General features: G+C 39.8%; 1 protein-coding gene across 6 annotated transcripts in view; it reads right to left on the bottom strand.

Annotated features, from left to right (window-relative positions):
• The window catches only part of tacc2 (transforming, acidic coiled-coil containing protein 2), a 55,490-nt gene that overhangs the window by 16,427 nt on the left and 12,328 nt on the right, over nt 1-26,735 (bottom strand). For all 6 annotated transcript variants that reach the window (XM_057341722.1, XM_057341721.1, XM_057341725.1 and 3 more), the window contains 5 exons: nt 25,709-25,938; nt 23,797-23,925; nt 15,049-22,059; nt 14,246-14,623; nt 10,843-11,112 (listed from right to left, as the gene is read on the bottom strand). In XM_057341722.1, the coding sequence (XP_057197705.1) occupies nt 10,843-11,112; nt 14,246-14,623; nt 15,049-22,059; nt 23,797-23,925; nt 25,709-25,938 (8,018 nt within the window). The remainder of the gene's footprint in view (nt 1-10,842; nt 11,113-14,245; nt 14,624-15,048; nt 22,060-23,796; nt 23,926-25,708; nt 25,939-26,735) is intronic.

The raw sequence follows: 26,735 nt of genomic DNA, 5'->3' as shown, positions 1-26,735 counted from the left end.
GCTTTCACCCAACACCAGGGCCGTAACCGCAGACACTGAGGGGGACATGTGTAATTTCAAAGTCAAATTCTTTTAATTTAACCTATGATACCCCTAATATTGAATATTTGGTTACCTCTGCCTGCCATGGATCATATAGTCATGTCTGGAGCTCCAGCTGAGGCGTCTAAGGACCCCCAGGGCTGGGTCTGCTTCATCCTCTCCTGATGTCCCACCCAGCAGCGTGTCCCAGCCCCAGCGAGCCCACTGCAGTGGAGACAGAGCCTGCCACGCGCTCACCGCCATGTCTGTCTGTCGCCGATCACAGACAAACACATATACACGTCCCTCCTAATGCTGATTTCTCCTTTGTGTTGTGACCGAAGCCTACAAAGCTTTTGTGCTTTCTATCCGTTTTTTCTAGCCTCATCCCTTGAGTCTCTCGCTCCCAGCCTCTGGCTTAATATAATGCGCTCTCTCTGTGATGCAGCGCTTTGTCCGAAAGAGACCCTATGTAGATCCTTGCAGACTCACTGCCTCTCTCTCTCTCTTTAACAGATGCTCAGGCAAATATTCCCTCCCCCATTGTGAGCAGAGAAAGGCTCCTTTGGCATAACACTGCAAAATTCAATTTTTGTAATCAGTATTTTTGTCTTGTTTTTCCAGTTAAGATATCTAAATATTCAGGAAATAAGATTCATTTTGGTCAAAAGTATTGTGAGTTTCTTGAATAGAGGTTTTCTTGCTGTATTGGCAAATATATTTTTCTTCTTTAAGGTATCATTATCTAATGAAATGAAATTAAATTACATTTTAAAAGTTCTAAATAACTAAAAAATTAACTACAAGTATCATCTACAAGTTTGCTTCTCAAATAAATGTATTTAGTTTTAAAGATTTAGACAAGAATACAATTTAAATACATACAAAATACAACATACATTAAAAAAAATTGCACTTAAAATGTGTTGAAATAAGAGGCAGTACCTTTAAAAAAACATACCTGTTGTAACTTTTTAAAAACTGGAACTGTATCTGTACATATGCAAAAATATGAATTTTTCTATAGGTACTTCTTATAGGCAGGCTAAAAAAATTTCTGACAATGTAGAGTAAAGGAAAGACAAACATAATGTTCTGACTATTATCATTTTATTATCATCAGTTCTTTCCCCCTCACACATTTCTCTCTCTCTCTGTCAGAACCTTTCCTCTGCCAGAAACCTTTCCTCTTCATCTGCTTTCTTTGAGCTGTAGCAGAGACTTTGGCATACTGTTACACACCGAGTTTTTCTGTATCAAGCCCTGATGAATGCATTGATGCCTTGAGTGCAGTGAACATAACCGCCCCCTGTTAAAAGACGCTGATCATCACATATTTGTGTTTAGGATGCTGGTCCCCTGCATAGGATGCTGGTGTTGCCATCAGGCTCCTTATACAGTAACAAGATTAAATAGCAAGACATCTTTGGTCAACGTATTGCCAACGAATATAGCCCACTGGAGCAACATAAACTAGATGAGTTAATTACCATTTATTCAGCATCACCGTGTGGGGATATTCTCACATATCTGGCAAACACACTGTTGCCATGGTGACGGTGCTCTCTAGACATATGCTCCCATGCGCTAGACAGCGCACGTACTGGCAACTTGCACAAAATCTTGGCTGATGTTTCAAATTTCCTTTTCTCGTACAAACCCACACATGCACAGAACGTCTATTAGTTAGCGCATATAAAAATGCCATGCTATTTATTGCCGGTATAGGAAAATAAAAACCTGATTTATTTCTAAAAGGTCTGCGGAGGAAATTAGGTGGAACGCTGTATCATCAAGCTTATGTTCCCCGCAAGGCTTTTAAAGAAACAAAGAACAATTCTTCCTGTCTTTCGTTTCTAAAACTCCCCTCCACACTGTGAAAAACAGATCTAATACATCTCAGTTTAACTAGTAAATCTAACTGAGCATAATGTTGTAGCCACTGGGACAGAAGCAGTTGCAAACCGCCAACTGTAAATTGTAAATGCAGGACTGGTGCGTTATTGAAAGACAGAATGCTCATCTGTGATTGTAGCATGCTGTGTAAACATCTGCAATAAACATGCAGATCTAATGGAAAAGACAGAGGGAAATGTAACAAGTGAAAGGAGACACAGGTGACGAGTCGGCTTTGGGTAAGTTTTCTGCCTGGAGACAGTCAGGCTCTCTGTCACTGAATAGACACGGGTGGACCCCAGTCAGAGAGACTCACTGCTGTGAATTTGACATCCCAGAAACCTGTTTAAACAAAGCTAACCTGAATTGAAAGGACAGTTATTACTCTCACAGAGAGAAAACATCCTCATACGCTTTAAGGTGTGATCAGCTGTGAATAACAAGGATGACTGCACTAATATACTTTATAACTAAGATAAATGCAAAGAGCTAATGCAATACATCATCGGTTCTTAAAAGACATTGCTGGCATTACGATACTCGGAAGCTTTAACAAATAACCTACTGATGAAAACAGTGTAATGTGCCTATCATAAACTGTACTGTCAGCTGTGGTTAGGACACAAAATGACCAGCAGAGGGAGACAAGGGAAACGGTAAAAGACAGGAAACGAACAAACTCTTCTATAGAATAGTGCTTTCTTAGATATTGCATTCTGCCTACTAGTCAGTTAAAAAGTTGGCAAAACAGTATTAAGTATGCTATGTTACATGTTTAAAATCATACTATGTGTGATCTAACCAAGCTGCAAGGTTAATTCAGAGAATACCATCTTTCATTTAGGAAATAGGCCTATAAATAAAATAATTTGTCCAAATCCTCTAATAATCATCAATTAAAATGTCAATCCAATGCAGCATACTGCATGCACATGCAATAATTATTTCTACAAAGCTTAAAAATAATGATTTCTACGAAGCTTAAAGGAAAGTCATAATGTCGGCTTGAAATTTCAAGTCACTGATCCCTAAATCAACAATTCACTTTTTTCAACTATTCACTATTTATCAACTTCCAAAAAAGGGTCAAACGTATTACAAATGCTTGAAATGTAACTGATGGACACAACGTTCTCTTTTATTCTGATGTTTATACACGTCTTTTATGTCATGTTTCAACCCTTACAAGTCACTAAAGTAACTTAAAGTTTTTGCGGTGTATATGCATGCATCTGAAAATTGCTGATGGTCATAACAGTCTTGTATTAGTAATAAGCTCCTCCCTTCCCTAGTTTAACATCCAGAATTTAATGAACACAGTGCTAGTCATTCTTTTCTGCTTAAGCAGTTAAATCACAGAGGTTTATAATGCAGCCATCAGTCATATAATCTCTGCCCGCTCAGACTGCTGTTATAACATACAGTTTCCTCCCTTCTTCTCAAGAGGGATACAGTCATGTACCAGCTTTCCCTATCTGAACTCTCACTCTCAATATTTTATGGGTTCTGGATCCCTGTCATATGCATGCATCACCATATCCATCAGCAATATCTCAAAACTCTGTATGACCCATGGCAGTCATTTTTAACACAAGGTTGTCAAAAGACCCATAGTGAGACAGTAAGACACACTGACAGCTCAAAACAAAGATATACAGTAGGTTTTTCATTAAATGAGCGCAAATTCAAACATCACATTATAATGCTCCTGATGACAGGATAGATATTTTGTTCAGTCTGGAACATTCTTGCCAAACAGTCAAATCTAAAGGACAAATTGTGCTTTTAGTGCCTTGGCATTCAACCCGTGAGTATTGCAGCTCCGTTTTCAATTTTCCTTCTATTTTCTTCTTGGCCTTTTGCCACTTACTTCGGAAGAAAGTAGAAAGAGGACAGGAAGTTATGAGAAGAGCAGGTCAAAATGTCCTATAGCAAGAATAGAACCCTAAGAGCAGTTCTTTATCAAGTTTAACAATCTCAGATTAAGCATTGAACATGTAAAAAGAAGCTTGTTTTTAACCAGTGAGGAATAGTTACATATAGTGGATATTTCTTTAAGGTCGACCAACATTTTGGGATCAAATAATCATAGAAAACATTTGGCTTACAAAAAGAATCCAATTTGGCTCTTGAACCCCGTATATTGTAGTTGAAATGTGCAGCACTGTTTCAGTGAATCGAGACTGAATTGAAACATTAAATTATATCACTGGAGAGGATTTGGAGCAGACATTCAAGGTTGTGGATGAAGTCATAAACTCTGAATGACAGTTTTAATAAAGAACAGGCATCCCAGGACTTTACTGAAGCAATGACTCAAACAAATTTACGTTCCCTGGCTACTGAAATACATTTGAAGCAAAGTATCTCACTAAATATGTCTGCCGAAATCTACTAAACTACTAAAAAGGATTAAAGTATATCCAGACAGCTCCATGTACTGTAACATCCATGGACACAGAGGATGTCATGGTTCTTAACCATCTGTTAGCAGCCATTAGATCACAGATTACAGGTTTAATGTAAATTGTGTTTAGGGTCAATTGAAAACCGTTTTAACAGAAAATGTGTCTGCACTGGTAACCACACAGAATTGGTACAGTATATGGAATTGCAGATTATGAAACTGTATTTCTTTTTGAGCATGTCTGTCCATAAACATGTGAAGGAATGTAATATCAATTGTTCCTGTTTTTATGTCCCAGACAACTTTTCACGAATGCCACAAAATAATTTAAAATTCATGTAATGGAGTGGTCTGCATGTAAAAAAACATTTTCCTCATCAATGCACAAATCTGTAGCAACTACCAAAGCTACTGAAGGTCTAGAGTTGCAGTTTAAACTCCCACATAAATTATGCAGGTGTAGTGCTGTTACATAAGAACGCTCCAAAAAAAATGTTAAAAGCTATGAAAGTCATGACTGAATGAGCAGCACTGCATGATGTACAACACTTTGACAGAGCCCATGCAGATTTCAACTTCCCGTCATCCCTAGCTGTGATGCCAGATTTCAGGTTTTTTTGCACATAGGTCAGTAACTATAGTAAAATGTGATGTAGCTAGAGTATAAGAATAAACTGCAGTGAAGCCTTATATTGGTACTGAAGGAATTGAAGGAACTAATCCCATAATTAAAATTAAGTCATTATTTGACCACATGTTTTTTAATCTGTTATACTTTCTTAAATGGAAAACCAAAACAGAAACTGAATGAGATGCTCTCTTCCATACAATGAAAGTGGATGAGGACTAGGGCTTCAAAGGATCATAAAAATTCCATATGACTCATTGCCTATATTACAAAACTTTCAATGCTACACAATATCTTTATGATGGAATAGACTGATATTGTTAGTTACGTATTTGACAGCCATAATAACATATTACTTAGGGGTTAGTTCACCCAAAACTAATAATTCATTCATCATTTATCAACCTCTTGTCATTCAAATCTTGCATGAATTTCGTTCTTCACAAAAGAAGAAATTTTAGTTGGTAACCAAATAACATTGGCCCCCATTGACTTCCATTGTATGAACACAAAACCAATGATACATCTCAAAATATCTTCTTTTGTGTTCCACAGAAAAAAATCCTATAAAGTCCTATGTTTTAAATGACAAGAGGATCTGTGACATGATGACAGACTTTTTATATTTGGCCAACCCACCCCTCCATGGTTCACCAAAAAAACTTTTTTCTTTTTTTCTGAAGCTCACAAGAAGATATTTTAAAGAATGTTGGTAACCGAACGATGGTGGTACCCATTGACTTGCATTAGTTCTGTGTCTATACAATAGAAGTGAATGGATACCGCCATTGTTCGGTTACCAACATTCTTCAAAATATCTTCTTGTGTGTTCTGCAGAAGAAAGAAAGTCATACAGGTTTGAGATGGCACGAGGGTGAGTAGATTTAAATTTTTGGGTAAACTATCATTTTAATATGTCTTTGTTAAATGTCATGAATAGCACATGGAACATAAATAGCCGAACTCTCCCTCCCCCATCGCCCCTTTCCTCCAAAACATCTAAGTGTTCTATTTCAGCACCATCTCTCTCTCTCTCTCTCTCTCTCTCTCTCTCTCTGTGCTGCAGCATAAGCCTCCATCCCCCACAAAACACACACACATCTCTCCCTTATTAAATACAGCCATTACTCCCCCATTTACACGTCTGTACGACCTCCAGACTGTAACACACACACACTTGTATAAATGCAAAAATTCACACATATAGATACACAAGGAGGGACACCAAATCCTACTGCCGCCATACATGGCAAATGTAAATAAACATCACCTAACAACAATTTGATGATAAATTCTCTATTTATGTCAAATACAGAAAATTATGGTTTTGTGACATGATCTTCTAAAAGCCTGCATGCATAAAAATCAGAAATATTCAACAGAGACTCAAACCAGGTGAGCTGTACATTCAGTACCAGACACTTCAACCAAAACAACAACACCAGCGCCGACAATGAGATCATCAAGACCCCCCCCCTCCGAATCCTCTCCGTTCCTACTCACATGCTCTCCGGGCGCTCTTGAGATGGACAGAGGGGCTGCCCGTTCTCAGCGGACTCTACGGCTCCCATCCTCAGCTATATGATCTCCGGTGGTACCCGTCTCCCACCTCCTCCCCCCCTCCTGCACCTCCTGTTCCTCCACGTCTTTCGTCCTGAAGGCGTCAGGGCAGAGGAGCGGAGGTCGGGTGGCCGATGTGCGCTGCTTTCCTGCTGGACCAGATGGCATCGGGGGCATACGGGTTACCCACAGTGAGCTATCAGCATCCCTGGTGGTGCCTTTCTTTTGCACTCTCTCTCTTGCTTCCTCTCTGACGCTCAGTCGCTCTACATTACATTGGGGGAGGCTGAATCTCTCTCTGTATTCTGTATCCTTAACAACAATAGAACAGCACAGCTAAGCCTTATGGGTAGCGAAGTGGAACGACGTGAAGGCAAATGCCAAAGAGAAGAGGGTAGTGTAGGGAAAGAAGGAAAGGAATAAATGATTCTTCTGCTCTCCAGCAAGTCTGTCTTCTCATTGGATTGCTGTGCTACTTAGTAATGCAGCTCGCTGCTGGTTGTCTCACTAACCCCTCCCTCTCTAACTCTCTCTGCCTCCAGGGACCGGACCACTTTATAAGATGAGCAGCCTTTCCCTGTATATCTGAACTCTCTTGTGCCCTATCAGCACAGAGAACACAAACAATAGGAGACCCCACGCCAAGCCGACAGGTTTCTGTTTCACACACCGAGACAGAAGAGGAGGCACATGGTCATTTCTGCTTTTTGTATTGTAACACCTTTAATAGATGATCTGTGTCTCTCTCATTTTGCTTATTTAACACATATTCACCCGATCGTCCTTCAATCTGTGAGCTGTGGAGCAGCAATAATTTAATAATAAATACACATAAAAACTAAGATATATAAAAAATTGCAAATGACAATACTTCTGCTAATGTTCACAATTTAGTGATGTTATTGAGAGGATTGATATTTATAAAATTATCATTGTTTGGGGTTATCGTGGAAAATTGTGAACACGTCTATAAAATGCTGTAATCCATTAAAAATCATCCTACATAAAGACAGATTAATGAAAATTCTACTAGTGATGTTTAAAAACATTTTTTACATTTTGGTATGCAAGACAAAACATCTATCTAAAAGCAACTTCAGGCAACACTCCATTAAATCAATGGACTACAAATGAACTACACGTACACACAATACATCAACCCTTCTGAGAACTAAAGAGGAAAGAAACCAGGCATATAAACACCAGAACTCTCAAAATATGGTAAATTAAATTTGTAATGTAAAAGATGCAAAGAGAAAGACAACTTGTATCAGTAAAGAACGTGTTTAAAGGGGAGTGGCAGGGACTCACACAGGTCAAGCTAATCCATATTGATTTACAGTGCGAGACAGCATCAGTTATGGGAAATTGGGTCATTGGTGGGGGTGTCTGAAACATGAGGATTAAAAATCTATTGTTCACGTATGAGAAAGCAGAACAAAGAGCTTTTCGCACAGATCTGCCTATTCACTTACAGGGCCCGAGGTCCAGACAGTGAGTAGAGATGGTCTTCGTCGGAAAAACTGAAACTGTGTTGTGATCCTGTGTTCTTGTGTAAACAATGTGAAATATGAAAACCTTGAAAGAATCAGGGTTTAACAATAGGAACAAAAGATGAAGCTGAGAACAGGACTGTCATTGACCATATCACTGCAACTGCAACACATCACAAAATGCACATAACTATTTCCGTTATATAGTATATTACACATATATTAACTATAAAAACAAAAGTCTGACTGTCATTATTGTGCGTGCCAAGTACAATTTAATGTGTGGGAAAGAGAGAGATACCTGGCACCTCTTATGGCTGCCTGTATCATTAAGAAAATTTCCAAATTGCAGATTCACAATAATGTACAGATGCAGAGGGTGTACTGAAAACTTCAGCCTGTATGCTCAGACACAGGAAACTGAAAATTAAATTTTCAAGTGGAGAAGCCACTGAAAGATATTGCAAAGGAAGTTTTTTAAAGAGTTTTAAAGAAATGAGCTTTTAGTATCTTTGAACTTGCAGAGACTATAGGCTTATAGTACAAAAGTACAAAAAGGCTAGTCAGTTCTTTAGTTTTTAGATCTAGAAAACACATTTGCATTTGCACTAAATTAAATATATTTAAAATTGTTCTTTAGTTTATACACAATACAAAATTTTACTGATGGACCACGTTAAAAGCTGTAAGCCAGCAGCAGTACTAAAAAATCTTGCTTTTTGCAGACCTACTGTACACTGCAGACCTACGTATCCATATCTTATCCAAATGCATTTCGCATACTAAATGATCTTCTACAAAGAGCTGTTTCTATTTCAGTGTCACTGAGTGAGAGATTCTAAGAAAGAGAGAAATACCGTAAACAGAATGCAAACAGAATAAGGACTGCCCTTGATAGTAGTTTACGGACAGGACAGGATTCATTCCCCTAACGGAAGTTTAATGTCAAGATGCATCAAGATGGATCTCGTTGGCATCAGTTTAAATTGGCCTAGATGGTGGTGGATGTCTGTAATCTCATTAAGCAAATGTTTTTACAAAAAGCTTTTAACACTTTGCTTCAAGGTTTGGGTGTCAGTACACAGAAGGGTTAAAAAGCAATTCATATTTATGTGTCTATTTACATATCCACCTATTAGAATTATGATGTGATATATATACAGCCGCAGAAAAATTAAGAGACCATCCATCTTTGTATTTGAAATTTGGGAGAAATATTGTTAGCGGTTCACAGAATGAAACAAAAATGATAATTTTACCTGAACACAAATAGTAAATTCAGAATGAAAATAATTTTGAAACTGTCTATATTTTTGTCCTGCGCCTGCATATATAATAGGATATAACATATAACGAATCAGTTTCACACAAATCAGGTAATTTCCATCAAAGTCAAAACAGTTTGCAGATAAAACACAATGATCAAAAGATTACCAAAAGTCACAGGCAATTTCTTGTGCACTGCAAAAAATGACTTTCTTACTTTTCCAGTAAAAATGTCTAAAAATTCTTGAATCAAGATGCATTTGTAAGAAAAATAATCTTGAATTAAGGTTTACCTTTTTCTTAGTCACTCAATTCAAGATTATTTTTCTTACCCCATTGGCAGATTTTTTTTGCTCGTTTTAAACACAAATTCACAAAAATTTCATATTTTTTTACTAAAAACGAGACTTATTTTCTTAGGTCAGTTTTCTCATCAAGAAAATGCATCTTGATTCAAGAATTTTTAGACATTTTTACTGGAAAAGTAAGAAAGTCATTTTTTGCAGCGTGTTTACAATCTGCATGCTGCAGTGGGCAGCAAAGCTCAGGTCCAGGCAGAAAGGAGTAACACGCGCACATACGCCCTCTGCTGTCTGATTAAAGAAATGCAATTAATGGCTGAGTCATTCTGTTCTCTTATCAAACCACTGCACAGTCTGAGATAGCCATAACTTTTATAGCAATGCACACAATTGAGAATCAGTCTTCTTAAACAGCAGCAACAATCTCTTTGCCAACACGGACTCTTAAAGCAACAGACAGCTATTTCATGTTAAAAATCCATAATAAATCCTACAGCGATCTCATAAAAAACTGACTTCATACCTTCACATCATACACATAGTACGAGGCTGAGAAACTTCTTAAAATGGACTAGCGGCATTTGTTTGCAGATGCTGTTTGGATTTACATTTCATTTTAGCTATGTAATAGCTTATGTAATATTTTTACATTTGAAGTGAAAAGAAATTAAACTTTACCAAGACATTATAACATTCTCTCCTTATTAAATTGTCCTCCTTTCAATCTACACCAATGGAAGGAGGGTTGAGTCGATGGTGTCAGAAATTTTGTGTGAATGATGCCTTTAAGTGTGAAAAAAAATTTGGATTTTGTATCTTGTACAAAAATCTGTGAAGATTTAGCAATCTTATTCAAAGCCTGGTAAAATGATGGTAAACCGGTTCTCTTATTTATAAATGCCTCATATTTATGCCACAAGTCCCTCAGCATCATCAACACTGTTATTACTAGACCTGTCAACCAAAACCTCCAGATGCAACGCAAGTGAAATGAATTATATCTTTAAGAACAAACCGAGTCAATTTAATCCATTTAAATAAATCAATAATCTTCATAACTGTAACTTTCCACAAAAAGTTAAGAACAGATGCATGGAAACATCTGGAAGTAGTCTCACACGAACTGTCATCTGCTAGCATGATCAATGTTTTGCCCTCATATTTTAACAGTGCTTTAAGATACACATAGTCATAGAGCAAGAACAATAGCTCAATTAGAACGAAACATCATCATTTTGGCAAAGAAACAGCATACGGTTTGTATCCTACCTGGCTGAAGGTTCACAGTGCTGGAGCTGTTGGATCTGATGTGGTATAGGAGCGACAGGGGGAGTCTCGGGAAGATCAGGGGAAGCTGAAGTTGAAAGAAGGGTCGGAGGCTCAGGGGGAGCTCTCTCAGGAGGGGTAGGAGGCGGGGTTGGGAACTCTGTGTCGTGGAGGAGGTGGGCAGGGAGGGCAGGAGCGACGGCGTGCTGTGGTGGGGGTGATGGGGAGCAGAGGACAGGCTCACTTCTCTCAGCAGCTTCTGTAATGGGGGGCCTGCACGACAAACAGACATGTACAAACATAAACGGCACAAGTACACATGCAAACACACAGAGGGTGAGGAGAAGAGTTCTGTTGCCTATGAGATGGTTTAGATCAGAACTATTTGGACTATAGTACTTAAAGACAATTACAAGTGTCTGAATTCTCTCCTTTGAAGACTGGTTCAATTTGTAAGAATATCGTGTGACTGCATATGAGGAACAACAAAAAAGTTTTTCAGAATAAAAAACACAAAATTTCACATGATAATCATATAAGCATGCCATAATAATATACTGTAATCAGCTATTACATTATCATACAATTTACTGTATATCCACTTTTCCATATGTGTATCATGACTAAAAGTCAAAACGTGTGCCATGGCTCTAATAAGAACACGAGTAAAATGACAATAACAAAATAAATCACATGTACTGTACATTACTGTACAATAATAACTTTATCTGTACAGGATATAAACATCTTACAATAAATATAAATGTCATACCACCCTTCACAAATCACCCTCCTTCACTAACACATGGCAGGGTTAGCTGGCACACGCCCAGCTGAGCAATATTGGAGATAAAACCTAATCCAACAGGCAGAGCAGCAGACAACCCTTCAGCTGCTTCTGTTAAGAGGCGTGCCTCATGTCACATACTAAAAATACAACTAATTTCTCCGCACAGTCAAAACAACTGCACATAGCACTGGGCTATTCTAACATTTGCCACTTGTAGACATTACCAGCAGAATTACAGTACCGTGCAAACCACTTTCAGGTTCCTCTGCTTCTGTTTGCTTTAAAGTACACAACTATGTTTCTAATGTACCGGATCTAATGGACAGAGCGCATGCACACAAATACACATCTAATCTCCAGGGGGCAGCTGTGTCCAGAGGAATGAGTCCGGACAGGTTTTTAATAGCAAACAGCCTGCAGTAAATAAAGAGGGGAGCTAGTGCCATAACCAGCCATAAAATCAACAACAACACCACTGTTAGCACAGTCGCCACATCACAGCATCTCACACCCCTATATACATGCAATCCATCAAATGGACTGACAGGTATATTTAAGGCGTTGTTAGACAATTACAGTGTGGTTGGGTTTGATAACCGCTGTTGAAAGGCTGTGTCACACTGTTCTCTTTTGATTCCAATTATTAAGGCCTGTTGTCTTGTCAAGAAAAATTGTGCAAGGTTTTGATCAAAAGCCCCATGTCAATGCCTTCTCTAAAAATAACTGTGTTCCCTTTAACTCAGAATAATTGCTGTGACTAACACTTGTTGCCACAGTAACTGTTGCTAGGTTCTCGTCACGCATCACATGGTTTCCAAGCCAACCCTCTTTCCCTCCATCTTCCTCTCTGTCTTCTGGGAGCTATCGCATCCACAGTTGCGTTCGCTTCAGTCAAAAGTGGATTTTAATCGGATCAAGCAAAAACACTCAGAGGTGAAACTAAATTATATGAAATAGTTTGGAAATGACATATTCAGCCACCCTATTTCTGTCTGAAGCCTGCTGTAAATGACCTATTTAATACGTTTGTGGTAAGCTCTATTAAAATCAACATTAGCTCTGAAGTAAACTTGCAGACAAATGCATTCATTATATAATCTTATATAATTGTTGCAGCTGTTGTGGGGAGTGGCGGTAGCACCAAGGAATTAAAATCTACAAAAAAATCCTCTGGTATTCACTGATGAAATCTAAGATGAATTACTAAATAATAGCTGCTAAGGCATTTATTGCAATTGCCACAGTTATCCACCAAGATAATATGAACTCACAGATGTGGAAAGCTGGTAGCCAGCCCGACTATAACATTTAGGCTGTAAAGTCACGCAACAAGCTGTAAATCATTTTTATTATATAATCTCTCAAGAACATTTAAAATATCTATGAGCATGCAAAAATGAAATGAACTCACATCACATAAACTGATTAAAGGATTTATATGGGTGTGTGGATATAAGGAGGTTTGGCACAGTCACAAAGCAGTTACAAACAATTATTGCAAATTATTAGATGCAAAGCTTTAATACACCCATAGAGACAGCCCTGACTTGTCTATAGCACTTTGTCCCTTACAAAGCTAGAATTTAATCATCTGTCAAAACCAAGCAAATCATTATCATCAGTTGTCTGACACTGTCAAAACAAACACTGAGTGAGCGAGCAAGCAAAATGAAGAGAGAGAGAGAACAAGCTTCCTTCTTCCCTCCCTGTCTTTCTAATGCCCCCCACCAATCCAGAGAGACTACCACAAAGCATCTGTCACCTTTCCCCAGCAACTCACACCACTATGTATAAAAAAAGCAAAGGAAATATACAGAAGAACTCACCTAAGATCAGAACCCAGAGTCCATAGCCTGAAAAAGCACCTGACAAACTAAGCGTGCGACTATTTTCTTTTAATTCTACAGTCAATAGTCAGTTATCACTGCCACACTGCCTCACTCTCTCTTTCTCTCATCTTATGTCTGTCTGTCTAATCTCTCTGTCCTCACACAGGGTAATATTGTATTCTCAACTGGAGCGGCACTGAACTATGGCTTTTGTTCCTGACTGACAGGCCTCTTGCTATGACCTCATGTGAGGGCGTTGGCGCAAATAGCAAACACATACGCATGCTTAAGTAGACACGTGCACACGCGCACACACACAGTCAGAAACAGCCGAAATTCCTTTAGTCCACATATGTGGAAAGCAAATGAGAGTGGGGATTCTGGGGCAAGAATAGGTCACAGACTCTCTTCCTCTTGATCGGTCTTTGTGGCTCCAGCGTGTCTTTGGAGATGAGGAGCTAAGCTAACAGCTGTGATTGACAGGCAGCAAATGGTCCACTTTCATCTGCTATGTGCCGGCTAGAGCAGAGCAGATATAGAATGAAGAGAGACTGGGGAATATTATTAAAAAATAGATCATTATCAGACCCTTTCCTTGGCAAACCGCAAGCTAACTGAGGTTGTAGATTACATGAGGTAACCTTCTCAACTCAGGACATGGTTCACTTTTAGGTGAAGTCAGATCCGACCAGAATTTCATTCAAAACATACCGTAATTACTTGAAGGCACTTACATCAAATGTGGTTAGTCTATCAGCAACACTCAGTAACAAACTAAAGGTCTTACCTGCAGTCTGATGGTTCTTCTGGCTGCTCAGTCACAGGAGGGAAATTCTCCTCAATCTCAAAGGAAAAACTCTCTGGCACAGGGGGAAAATTGTCCTTGATCTCAGGTGGAAAAATCTCTGGCACAGGGGGAAAACTGTCCTCAATCTCAGGGGGAAAAATCTCTGGCACAGGGGGAAAACTGTCCTCAATTTCAGGGGGAAAAATCTCTGGCACAGGGGGAAAACTGTCCTCGATCTCAGGATAAAAACTCTCAGGTACAGGTGGAAAATTATCCTCGATCTCAGGCGAAAAACTCTCAGGCAAAGGGGGGAAACCTTCCTCAGTGGGAGTTTTGAATTCTGGTTCGGCTTGATACGAACTGAGGGTCCCAAGTGGCCTGGAGAAGAAAAGATAAACAGGCAGAGCAGATTAATACATCTTCAGTGTTTGTCCCAAAGCAAAGAACCTATCAGAAGTGTACAGCCTCTGCGTATGTAAGTGCATGTGTTCTCAAACATAAGAAGCCCAATGTGCGTGGGTATGAAAGGATTCATTCTTGACACAAAAGGGCATGAGTTGATGTCATTGTTGAGGTCACTCTCAGGAGATAATAGGCTGTACAACTTGCACTTGGCTCTGTTTTACTCAAAATGCCAATGTTCATAAGCAACCGCTGCAATAACTCTATAGAGACCTCTCACACTTTATACCTGGACTGGAAAAATAACAATGATATCAAATGAAATTACTTTGAAAACAATGACCACTTTCTTCCACTCTATCCCTTTTTTGAAATACACAAAAACACATCAGCTGCAGTACCTGTTTTCTGCAGATCCACAAGTTGTTTCATCTCTGTGCTCTGGAATGATATGAGACATGGCCGCTGCCTCTTTTAGATCTCTGAGCCAATCAGAACTCTCAGGGGAGTTGACTGTACCTGAGCTCGCAGGAACAGAGATTACACCTGGGCACTGGATGTATAAACTGTTCTTAACTTGTGATACCTGTGCTGAACCCAGCGAACCATCTTCACCTTCAGACACATTGCTGCTTTCCTCTTTAGCCTCAATGTCAAGGTTCTGAACTGTGTTTTTGATGGAAACAGATCTTATATCTTCAATAGATCTATCTGCTATGTTAGGATTTTGATCACTTTTAATGTTGACCATATCTGTGGCTGTTTCAGGTAAAGATTGCACAAAAGATGTAGTGACCTGCTGACTAGACTCTTGAGAAACTTCAGAAGGGAGCTGAAGGTAATCCTGGGAGTCATTGGGTGAAGAGACAGATGTATTGGGACATGATGATGTCATATTGACAGCAGCCTGTTTGATTTCTGTCCATGTCTCATCAGCAATTTTTTTTGGCAGGTCTACATTACTGATGGTTTCTCCATCCCTGAGAACTACAGATTGCTCATCCAAAAGTACTGACAACTTGCTCGGATTGTCTTCATCTTTGGATCTGCTCTCCTCAACAACAGACACTGAAGACTTAAGTTTAGCACTCTCAGACATTTCCATGTGATCCTTTTTTCCAATGGTCTTATTCTCCTCCTCATTCTCCTTGAGCTCATTTACCTCTGCCTGCTGTGTCTTCTTTAAAACAGTGTATTCTGATTTAACAGTACCAATTTTGTTTCCAGGATCTACATTTACTAAATGTGTGAGCTGCTGTTTAGTACACTGTGTATCCTGCTTCTCTGTGTTTTGGGTACAGTGTGAGATTTGCTCTGACAAATACTTATTAGGCTGATCTATTGTCGGCACTGATGTCTCAGATTCAGAACTGCATTTTGGAGATCCAATGAGCTGCACTGGGTGGCTCAAACCTAGACTTCCTGAAAATTTGGAGTCCTGATCCATACTTGTCACTTTTTCATCTTTAATATTTTCCGGAAGCACAGAGGCAGAATCAGGGGTTACGATTGTGGAGAGCTGCCCATCGGAGGGCTGAATATCTGAGTCCTCCTTTGGCTGAAACGTAGAAGTTTCTTGAATCTGTACAACATCATTTTGTGAATCAGGTCTGATCTCAGTGTCTCCATGGGTAACCGAGCTAAAACACTGCTCTTCTGTTTTTTGTACCGCTTCATGGTGTGAGATTCTGGGACACTCAGTGAATCCGTCTGTATGACTTACAGGCTGTTCAGAGTCTTTCTTGGCATCAGGAATTTCGTTCCATACATTCTGTGAGTTGATACATTCCTCAAGTTTACTCTCACTTTCCTGTGATGCTAAGACAGGAGGATATTTTTCCTCTTTAGCTTCCTTGTCCTCATTTTCTGTATTTTCAGAAGCCAATGACACCAATTCATTCTCTTCTTTTACTACCTGCTCTGTTAGGTTTGTGTTTTCTCTCAAGCTGCTTTCACCGCAATCAGGAAATGGGATGTTCTCACCACTAAGATCTGCCGTTTGAACACTCTGCTCTTCATTCTGTGGACATGTAATGTCGACTATATCACCTCTTTTATTACCTTCCAGCAGTGTGAAACTCTCTGGTTTGTTGTTTACAGAACTTTGAGCCTCTGGTGTACAGCACACAATCAATTTGTCTTGCTCTTCACTAGCCTCAGCATCTGCATAATTATTGGCCTCAGCATTTGCTAAACTGTTTCTTTTATCCGTAGTCCCCTTCATAACTAATTCTACTTCTGAGGCGGCCATAAACATTGGTTGCTGATGGTTCTCTTGGGACTGTGAAAATAACAAATCTGACTGGCTCAAAGCTGGATGAGTTTTTACACGTGGTTCTTCTTTAAAACACAGGTCCTCCTCCATACACCCTTCTGAGGTTACCACAGAATCAGACACAGGAGTAGATTGCATTTTTTTACTTTGAATGGTTTGATATAGTTGTTTTTCTTCGCTTAAGTCATTTTTTACTTTCTCCTGTTTCTGTGCTTCTGTTTCATCAATGTTTTCTCCAGGTTTCACAGTAATTTCATCCTGTTCTTGAAATGTATGTGCATCATCTTTGTTGTCCTCCTGCATTTTTTCAGTTTTAATGGTTTGATGCAATTGTTTTTCTTTGCTAAAGTCATTTTCGACATCCACTTCTATTAACTCTTGTTTCTGTTCTTCTGTTTCATCAACATGTTCTCCAGGTTTCACAGTAGTTTCATCCTGTTCTTGAAATGTGTGTGCATCATCTTTGTTGTCCTCCTGCTTTCTGCACGTCTTTTCCGCTTGTTCTTTCATTGCTGACTCCTTCCTATTGTTTTGCTGGTTTCCTACTTCCTTAAAGTCATTAAACTCACTTAATGCACAGGAAATTTGTTTTCGTCCCTGAGGTTCCTGGATACATTTCTTGTTCTCCTCTCCTCCAATCACCGGCATGAATCCTTCAGTTGTACCTTCAATGATTTCTTTATCGTCTGAAGACACATGAAGAGCAGGTTCCTCAGGCGTATGGGGCCCGCTCTGTGCAACACGCAAATCACATTTGATGTCCTCACTGGGAGTTTTCTGTGTTGTTGAAGTGCACTGAGAATGAAGTGATTCATGAGCACAGGTTGTTTCAAAGGAGCTTGGCTCTATTGAAGAGTTTTGCATATTGGTAATGGACTGTAATTCGCTGCCTAATGATGTTGAGCTTACATGACCAGAGGGAGGATCTGACAGTAGTGTAACAGGTGGTTTGTATTCAAAAAATGTATCATCACAGAGATGAGATTGACTATTTTGCTTGTCTTGAACTATTGTGCCGACCACTGTTATACTATTCATAGAAACACCACTTAAATCTTCTTCATGTTCAGAGTTTAAATCTTTCTTCCCTTCTACAAAAACATCTAATTCTCTAATGTCCTTTGCATTTTCATCTATTTCTGGACTCTTTGACCCTAGCAATGAACCACATCCCTCTTCTGGTCTATCAGCCGTAAACACACGTGATCCACATGAAGCTGCAATTTCCTGCATGGAGACACCAACAGTATGGGATGGATCATCTGCATTTTGTGTCACCATCTCTTCATTCGTATTACACTGTTGATCATTTACGTCGCCTTTAATGTCCTTTACAACGTCTGTGTGGGAATCACATACACTGTCCACACTGCAGTGCTTCCCAGCTCCTGCTAAAGCAATATCACCGTCAATAATGGCTTTGCAATGACTCAGCAGTGGGCCTGGAGTCCTTAGTACAATGACAGACACATCCCTGGCATCACTGGTAGTGCTTTGTGTGCTGTTTGAGGAAGGATCTCTTTGTGCTGGAACTGAAGTCTCCACCGCAGGAGAAGGGACGGTTTTGTCGTCAGCATCCAATGCAGCGCTTGTCATTATTTCATCATTCAGCTGTGATTCAGTCTGACAGGGCAGTTTGTCTGTGTATTCATCTGCTGTAGGCAGAATTTGCATCTCTGAGGTTGTAGCAGGCTGTTCGGTGTTTGATTTCTGGTTTGGTTGAGATAAACACATAGTATTGATTATCCAGAGGTCCGTGCTATCGGTGTCTAAGGCAAAGGCTGCTTCTGAAGACATGGAGGTTGTTTTTACCTGTGGCTCATCTTCACATGCATGCTGTTCCGGGTTCAACTTATGCTCCTGGCTTGTTTTTTCTATATCACCTGTTTCAGTCAAAATACATTTCTCATCATTCATTTCTGTAGTTGTGAGCAGGACTTCTGTATGTTTCTGTTCATCCGCATCAAATACAGTGATATTGGATCCCACGTAATCCACAGAGGTGCTGTCCTCACAACTTCTATTCTCTTGTAATGAAACATCTTGTAGTATATCACTATTCTTGTCAGTGGATGCTGACTCATTCACAACTTTTGGACTGATCTGAGTAACATTGGAATATTCTGCATTTTCCTGCTTCTTCTCATTACTTTTTTCAACTTCTTTCAGAATTTCACAATGCACAGGCTTTGTATTAGAAATGCTGATACTCTCACCTGCAGCTGGATGTGACAGAGGGATCACAGGATGGTTTTTGATGGTTTCTGTCACTTCTCCATTTTTGTCAGAACTACCCATTTTAACACAAATATCTTCAGTACTCTCATTCTGCTCCTGATGGATTTTTCCCTCTTCTCTGCAGTCTTTCAGCTCATTACAAATAATTTCAACTTGTTTCTTTTCTTCCTGCTTTTCAAAATGTTCCTTGTTCTCTTTTTCCTCAGAGACAACCGGTTTGTTCTTTGCTCCTGGTTCATCTCCCTCTTTGTTTTGCGGTTGGCCTGGGGTCGGTGGTGGTTTGTTGGTGTTGAGGAAACCTTCAAAGTTGAAGCTGGTCTCTTTAACTGGGTGACGTAGTTTCTCAAACACCATCAGAGGGGGCAAAGATGCACATTCAGTCATTTGGCATTTTAACATTTTATCCTTTTGATCCCCAAAAGAGCGGTTGCTTTTTGATGCAAGTCCTTCCAGGTTGACAGCCATTTCATTGATATTCTTCATGTCTGGCTGTGGCTTAAATGATGTTGGACTTACTGCCTGTGTTTGTTGCTGTGTTTCTGTCTTGATGGGTGTGTCACCGTTCGTGTCTCCAGTTTGTGAAGCGCTCTGTACCTGTTGATCGCTGGCTTGCGCTATGAGAGCTTCACTTTCAGAAGAGAGTGCTGGTGGAGGTGATCTATCGCTTCTTGTCAAGTCGTCTCCTGACGCACTTGGGCTCCGATTCAAACAAGCCTCTCCCTCTCTCTGCGCTTCTCTTTCCGTGGTGTTTAAGTGGGAGGGAGGATGGGGTGGGTTGATGGAGTCGCAGTCGTTTGTTCTTTTGATGGTCAGAGCAGATGATGCATCATCTGTGACACCAGGGATGATATGACTCTCACTTTGTGTCGCCAATGCTGTGATGCTGTGGGATGTACACGTCTCGGCATGTGCTACGGTCTGTGCTCCGCCTTTCCCCTCCTCTTCTGTCCCTTCTTCCTCTCCCTTTCTCTCTGTCGACCGGGAGCTCTCCGCCTTCCTCTCACACGTTCCCAGGACGCCTGCAGAGGAAATGATGACCGGGGTTTTGTCCTCTGCGCCAACTGAGACACTATTATCATCTCCGACTGGTGAGAGTACGATCGGCAGCCCCCCTCCCTTCTCCTCACTCTCTGATGAGTTATGTGGCATTCTGCTGTCACAGCTCTCTACTTTCTCTTCCACTCGCTGAACAGGTGAGCTACTAATCTGTGGAAAAATTATGCATTTTTGCTCCTGCTCGACTGTAATTTCACTCTGTGTTCTTTCTGATTTTAAGATCTCATCTGCTTGCAGCAGGTCCGAAATTATCACTGCTGATTCTCTCTCTGCAGCACTTCGGTACGCATCACCTCTCTTCTCTCCCTCGCATTCTATCTTTTCTAGCCTCGTGGGTGTTCCTCGTAACCACGTATCACCAGCAAATTCTGCTGAAATCTGTTCAAGGGCAATTTCTTCCTCCTCCTCTCCTGCACCAGCTCGGCTCAGTGAGTGTGAATTCCCCCGCACTGGCGTGAGCACGTCTACCCTGCTGCCTGAAGGAGGTCCATTCCCCCATTCTAGTAAATCACGACTCCCTGTGGGCTCATGTTCACAGGCAGAGTTAGTTCGGCCAAAATCAATCACAACTGCAGATGCAACGGACACATTTTTCTCATGTTTGACTTCCCCAATCGAACCGTGGTTGTGGTGTATTTTTTCTCCATCTGATATTGATTCGCAGGGACCATCTGTGCCGTCCCGGTCATCGTGTTGCTCAAGCACCTCTGGGGAGTGGCGTATCAGGACAGGTGGAGCCCCAGATTGGGAAAGATGAGCTAGGTGAGTGTCAGGTTCTGGTGATGGGAAGCAAATGGGTTGTTTACCCTCAGCGCTCAGCTGTTTGGGGAGAACTAATTCCTTTCTTTGATGGTTTGAAATTGATTCTACTTCTGTATTTGTTTCTTTTTGTTTGCTCTGCCTCTGTGTCCCTGACTCAATGTGTTTCTGTATGTTTGGTTGAGTGATTATTTTTGGTTCTAAGCAAAACAATGTTTCACAAGTGTGTTTATCAGTAAGCGTGGCTGAGTCACTTATGAAATGACTGTGTGGATCTATTTTTACGTTTACATCTGAGTTGTGAATCTGTGCATCTGAGCTCATTAGTTCTTCGTTCACAGGATTTGCCTCTTGAGTGGCTCTTGGATCATTAAAGTAAATCCTGTCTGAATCTTTGAATCCCTCTGTGCTCTCGGCCTCCTGGGTGTATTTCACCGAGCATACATCTTGTATCGATCGATACTGAATAAGTGTTTGCTTTTCTGAAATAGTTTGTGTACCTGTCCACCTGCTATCTATCAATTCTTGATTTGGTATGTTCTCACCTTTGTCTATTATTGTCTCTGGTTTTATTTGCTGTTCTGAGTCTAACACTTGACTAGATTCCTCACTGTAGTTTTCTGTGACACAGCCCACTATATCATCAGTTCTGACAGCGCCTGTATTAGTTTCCTTCTTTCCCAGTACATAATCTCTAAAGCTAAACACCTCCTCGTCGCTTGCCAATGAGTCATTTTTGTGTGCTCCATCACTTCCATGGCAACCTTCATGAGATTCTTCAAGTTTGTGTGAAGACAAGCCAGCATCCGTTTTGACTTCAATCTTCTCAATTTGTTTATTTTCCTCCTCAAAGTCAGGCAGGGCTACTGAGCAACATCTGTCCACATCACCTGGAGTCCAGGTGTCTTCAAAGGAGGACATGCCAAGAACAGCCATCTGGTTCTCACATTCCTTAAAAGCTTCTTCAAGTTCATAGTCCACTGCATCCAAAGGTTTAAAGGATGGAACATTTTCCAGAGCTGTGCTTGATAACTGGGCTTCAGGCTCTGATGGGCTCGCAGTACAGACTTGGTCGGCATCACAGCTATTGAGGGTGCACCAAAAGAGAGTGTTGGAGAAGTTACAATGAATCTGATGTGAGCAACATTCAGTATTTCACACCGAGCCAAACACTCCGGATGCGACAGGATGAGGGTTCATGCAATGGCAAAACTAAATGCATTAAAACGCCAGGAAACCAAACACACAGCCTTAAAATATTATTTCTAAAACAAGCACATCATACTCACAATCTCAATCTTTGATTAGGTACACAACTTAATTTCCCTATTGCAATTTTGACTGCTCTTGAAAAGCACAAATCATTAGCAATCATGTGTAATTTGCAGTCCAATTATAATCAACATTCTGAAAGTTTCATATTTCTAAATCACTTTAAAAGGTTTAAATGTGAGCAGTTTACTTGGTAAGAGACTTCGCAAAAATCTTCCTCTACTGTCTTTCAGGCATAAAAATCACATGCTGTTTCAGAGCAAGGTTAATGCATCAGTGCCTTTATCATCCATTAACAAATTACCTATGATTCCAGCAGCAATCCAAAAACTCACAAAATGTGCATTTAACACTTATTACAGCAGACACTTTAGAGCCTAGAGAATCACTATGACTAAAGTAACTAATGTTTCAGAACCTAAAACACAGTCAGTGAGCAAAAAACTAATAAAACAGTTACAGCTGATGTAATATGACAGCTCTGGGTTCCCCACACTGCCTTCCCCGTGCCTGCTTACCTAACATTTCTTCCTGTCATTTTCAACTAAAATCTATCAATCATCCTCACCCCCCAAAGGGAAACAAAGGAGAGGAGAAAAAAGCCACACGCTCTGATTGGCCCACGAAGGTCATGTGACCTGTCAGATTGATGATATACTGCACAGTACATGAGAGCAGATCCAACCACGCCACCTTCAGCAAACGATTATGACTGGTTGCCACTCCTATTCAGAAAAAAAAGTTTAAAGCCATACTCTGGCATAACTGGAAAGTGAGGCAGCTGTGCTGCAGTGTAAGTTACTGCAATTATGTGTGTGTATGCTAAAACCTGAGGCCTTTTGGCATATGCCTGCATGAATTACTGAACCACTCCCTTCTGTGTGGTCAGGCAGCGTAAATAAAGTAGAACAAAAAAGATGTATACCCTTTCAGGGAAGTAGGAGTAGGAACATAATGTAAAACAAAAAAATTATATACATATAGAAATGTATTGCTTACTTAATGTCAAACTAAGAGGACACTCCTCAGAGAAGTTAACTTAAAAACATGTCAAGTAGGAATAAAGATCTGTGTCATCTGTGTCAGTGCAACCCTATGCAATTACAACCATACTGCATGTGACTGTGCTGGAAACAGGAAAAAACTGACACAGTCTGAAACGTCCACAAAACAAGCGCAAACACACACACACACCACACTCAAACACAGTTTCCTGTTGAGGAGCTGTAGAAAAATCTGATAAGCCAAACACTTTCACCTCATGCAAGTGTGTTAAAGGGCCACTGCAGCTGTCGAAGTCACAAACCAACAAAAAACACTAGTTCACAGCAAACCAGCTCAACTTTCAAACATGTCCAGAAAATTAACTCCAAGCCACTTCAGCAAACCGATGCCACATCAACAGCCACACGAAATGGAGGTAGAGATATTACCATATCTAAACAAATTTATGAATAAATATATTTTGTGCCAAATTAAATGATTTATTTGTTACGTAGACTCTCTATCTGGTATCTCTCTGTCCCCTTTTTCATGATGTCTCTGTTACCTCTTCATGAGGCCCACTACAGGCGGACTGGCCTCCATGTAGTGCTGTAAGCCTGCCAGCAGAGGGTTGGCAGTGCCGTTCTGTGCCACTGTTCCATTCTTCATATCATCTGAGCTCACCTGCTCACTGCTACACAGACACATGCACAATAAACACCCATGAGTCGAACATGAGCCACTCAATTCATTAAACCTGGGGCTATTCCTGAAAGATTAAATGACTGATAGAGCTGTAAACGCAAACAGTTCACTTATAAGTAACAGCTTATGCATTATGACAATACTTTGTGAGAAAATCACAGCTCTGATTCCTAGAAATGAACCTGTTGTATGTCAATGAAGAGTTGGTTACACTGTAAAAAATTATTTTATTGAGCAGTACTTCTTTTTAGCTTTCAAGTAAATATAGTACTATTCTTAAATATATTTAATAATAAAATATAAAAAAATCTCTAAAACAATATGAATTTACTTAAATTGTGTTAAACAATAAGAAATTGTTTTTTTAGAAATGTTTTTTCTTACACCATAACTATTTAACCATAACTAACACAAAACATTCTGTTATAATGTTTATAAATTCTCAAGTAAATGCATCTTTAGATAAAAAGACAGGCCATCTTAGAAATGTTTTCCTTTTTCAAGTCCAAACATGCTATTCTTTAAATAGTTTATTTCTATTTAACGACATTTCACTTATCCAGTTGTTTGGCATTGCTTGGAGATTTCTAAGACTTCTGTATGCAGTTGTTGTTTTAACTCTTGCTAAATCAAAATAAAAACTTATATATATGTAATAAAATAATAATATATAATATTGAAGCTTTTAATCATGTGCATCATTATTATTATAAAGTTAAATTATTTTGTTATAAGAGGCAGTTATTCTTACCTTACTTCTTGACTGACTCTCAAATGATTTGTTCGGCGAATCATCCATCTAATCCCCTCTTTCCACCAGCCTACTCTGATCTGATTGGTCAGATGGTCTAGTCTGCTATGATTAGTCTACCGCTCACGAGGCTCACGAGCTACAGTGTTTGGGGGAGAAGTTTTCGCGGGCAGTCTATAGCAAAACGTAGGTGGGGAGTGGACTATATGTAGTGACGTAAATCCACGGCGGTTCCGAATCGGACTAGGGCACGACTCGTTTGCATGATTCAGAGTTGACTCCCTTTTTTCCAAGCCAATAACTTTGTTATTCATTCACCTTCGGCTTTACAACTTGGAAGACTGCTTACATTCACACACGGCAACATTACACACTGCATGAAATGTAATTTACATGATCTCGTAATATGTACTCTTTAACAACTGGCACGGTCTTCTGTAGGCCAGCCAATTGTGTATTCAGTCAAAATTTCCATTGAAATGAGTCAGACATTAATGGAAATTCACTCCGTGTTTATCCAGCCGACAAAGTACAAGGAAGAGAATAAAGGCGAGAGTACGTTCTGTGTTTTGCTGTGATTGTGAAGGTGAGACAGAATTGAGTGTCAGGATGATCTACTCTGTAGTTTTAAGTTTCAAAACTTATCAAATTAAAGCAGGGACCAATATTATCACATGTTTTATCTTTCTAGAGTTCAGGGGAATGCAATATTTGTACTTGACATGTGTATGCAAAATACAACTGGGTGGAAAGATTTGCATTTCGAAAGAATCAGTTATCCTGTTGAAACTTGCCCTTAAGTATCTGGTTACAATTCTGTTAAGGAGAAGTCTGTGCCGATCTTACACACTTTGCTTTATGTACATAAACAACTAAAAAATCCAGTTTAAGCTAGTAGCTGTGTCTTGGAACATGGTTAGCTGTACAACTTTAGACCACAGTGTTGAAGAAAACTGCATCCAACTTTCCCAGCAGGGAGTAGAAAGAGATTCAAAAGCAGTAAAAGAGAAATGACGTTTACCCAAGTGAGGTTCCCCAGGTGAGATTGAGCTCGGTGCTGAGGTCTATGCTGGGCAGCAGATCATGAGGAAACTCAAGCTCATCTTTATCTTCCTCTTCCTGTTTACGCTGCTTGTCTTCTTCATCAGACACTTGTGGCTCCGCTGCAGTTGTGTCCGTATGGACGGATCCGTTCTCACCACCGTTAGACTTCTCGTTTTCTGGGCTCACCTTGTCAGCGTGGACTGCAGCCTGGGAAAAGCAATAAAAACTGTTAAGACTGTGGTCTGGTGCAGCTGGGCTCTGTTTTGAATCAGCCTTTAGGTTCAATGTTACTGAGATCAGTAAATCAACCGGCAGCATGTACCTAAAAATGTTCACCTAACACTTAGTTGTTCAAATTAATTTATTATACTTTCAAATAATTTATATACTTGCACAATTACAATAATTACAATTTGTTCACAGTCACACACACATTTGTGCTCAGAGAAAACACACCTGCCATGTCAATAAAAACTGAGCTTGACTACACACCCTGATCATTTGTCATTCAGTACGTTTAGACAACTCTTTAAAAAAAAACAATGTTTTACAATTTATTCTCTATACCATACTGTGACTCAGTTCTGTTCAAACACATTTGCCTTCTTACAAGGACATAAACTAATGTGGTAACAGGTTTTACTGCTATTTACCAAATGATATTAGATATTAGCCTTATTCAGCCAAACAGACAATCACACTGTTTGCACTTTAAACACATAATTGCAGATTAAATGTCTAGAGACATTACATGGATGACTGCATTAATTTAAATGGCAAACCTCCAAAACAAGCGTGAAGAAAGACAACATGTTATTGCGACACTTTAACTAAAACTATCTGAAGGGTTAATTGTTCTATAATTTTTAAACATTTTGTCTTATGACCTCATCAGTTGACAAAGAAACTACATGTAATATTTCTTCTTGTAAAAATGACTGTCACATGCAGGACTGAAGAGACTTAAAAGTGTGACATAATCACAGAATCTAAAATATACACAT

Source organism: Triplophysa rosa, linkage group LG9 (genome assembly GCF_024868665.1).
Source record: "Triplophysa rosa linkage group LG9, Trosa_1v2, whole genome shotgun sequence".
Taxonomy (NCBI): Eukaryota; Metazoa; Chordata; class Actinopteri; order Cypriniformes; family Nemacheilidae; genus Triplophysa; species Triplophysa rosa.
Note: the sequence above shows the minus strand (reverse complement) of the source record. Positions and strands in the feature narration are given on the sequence as shown.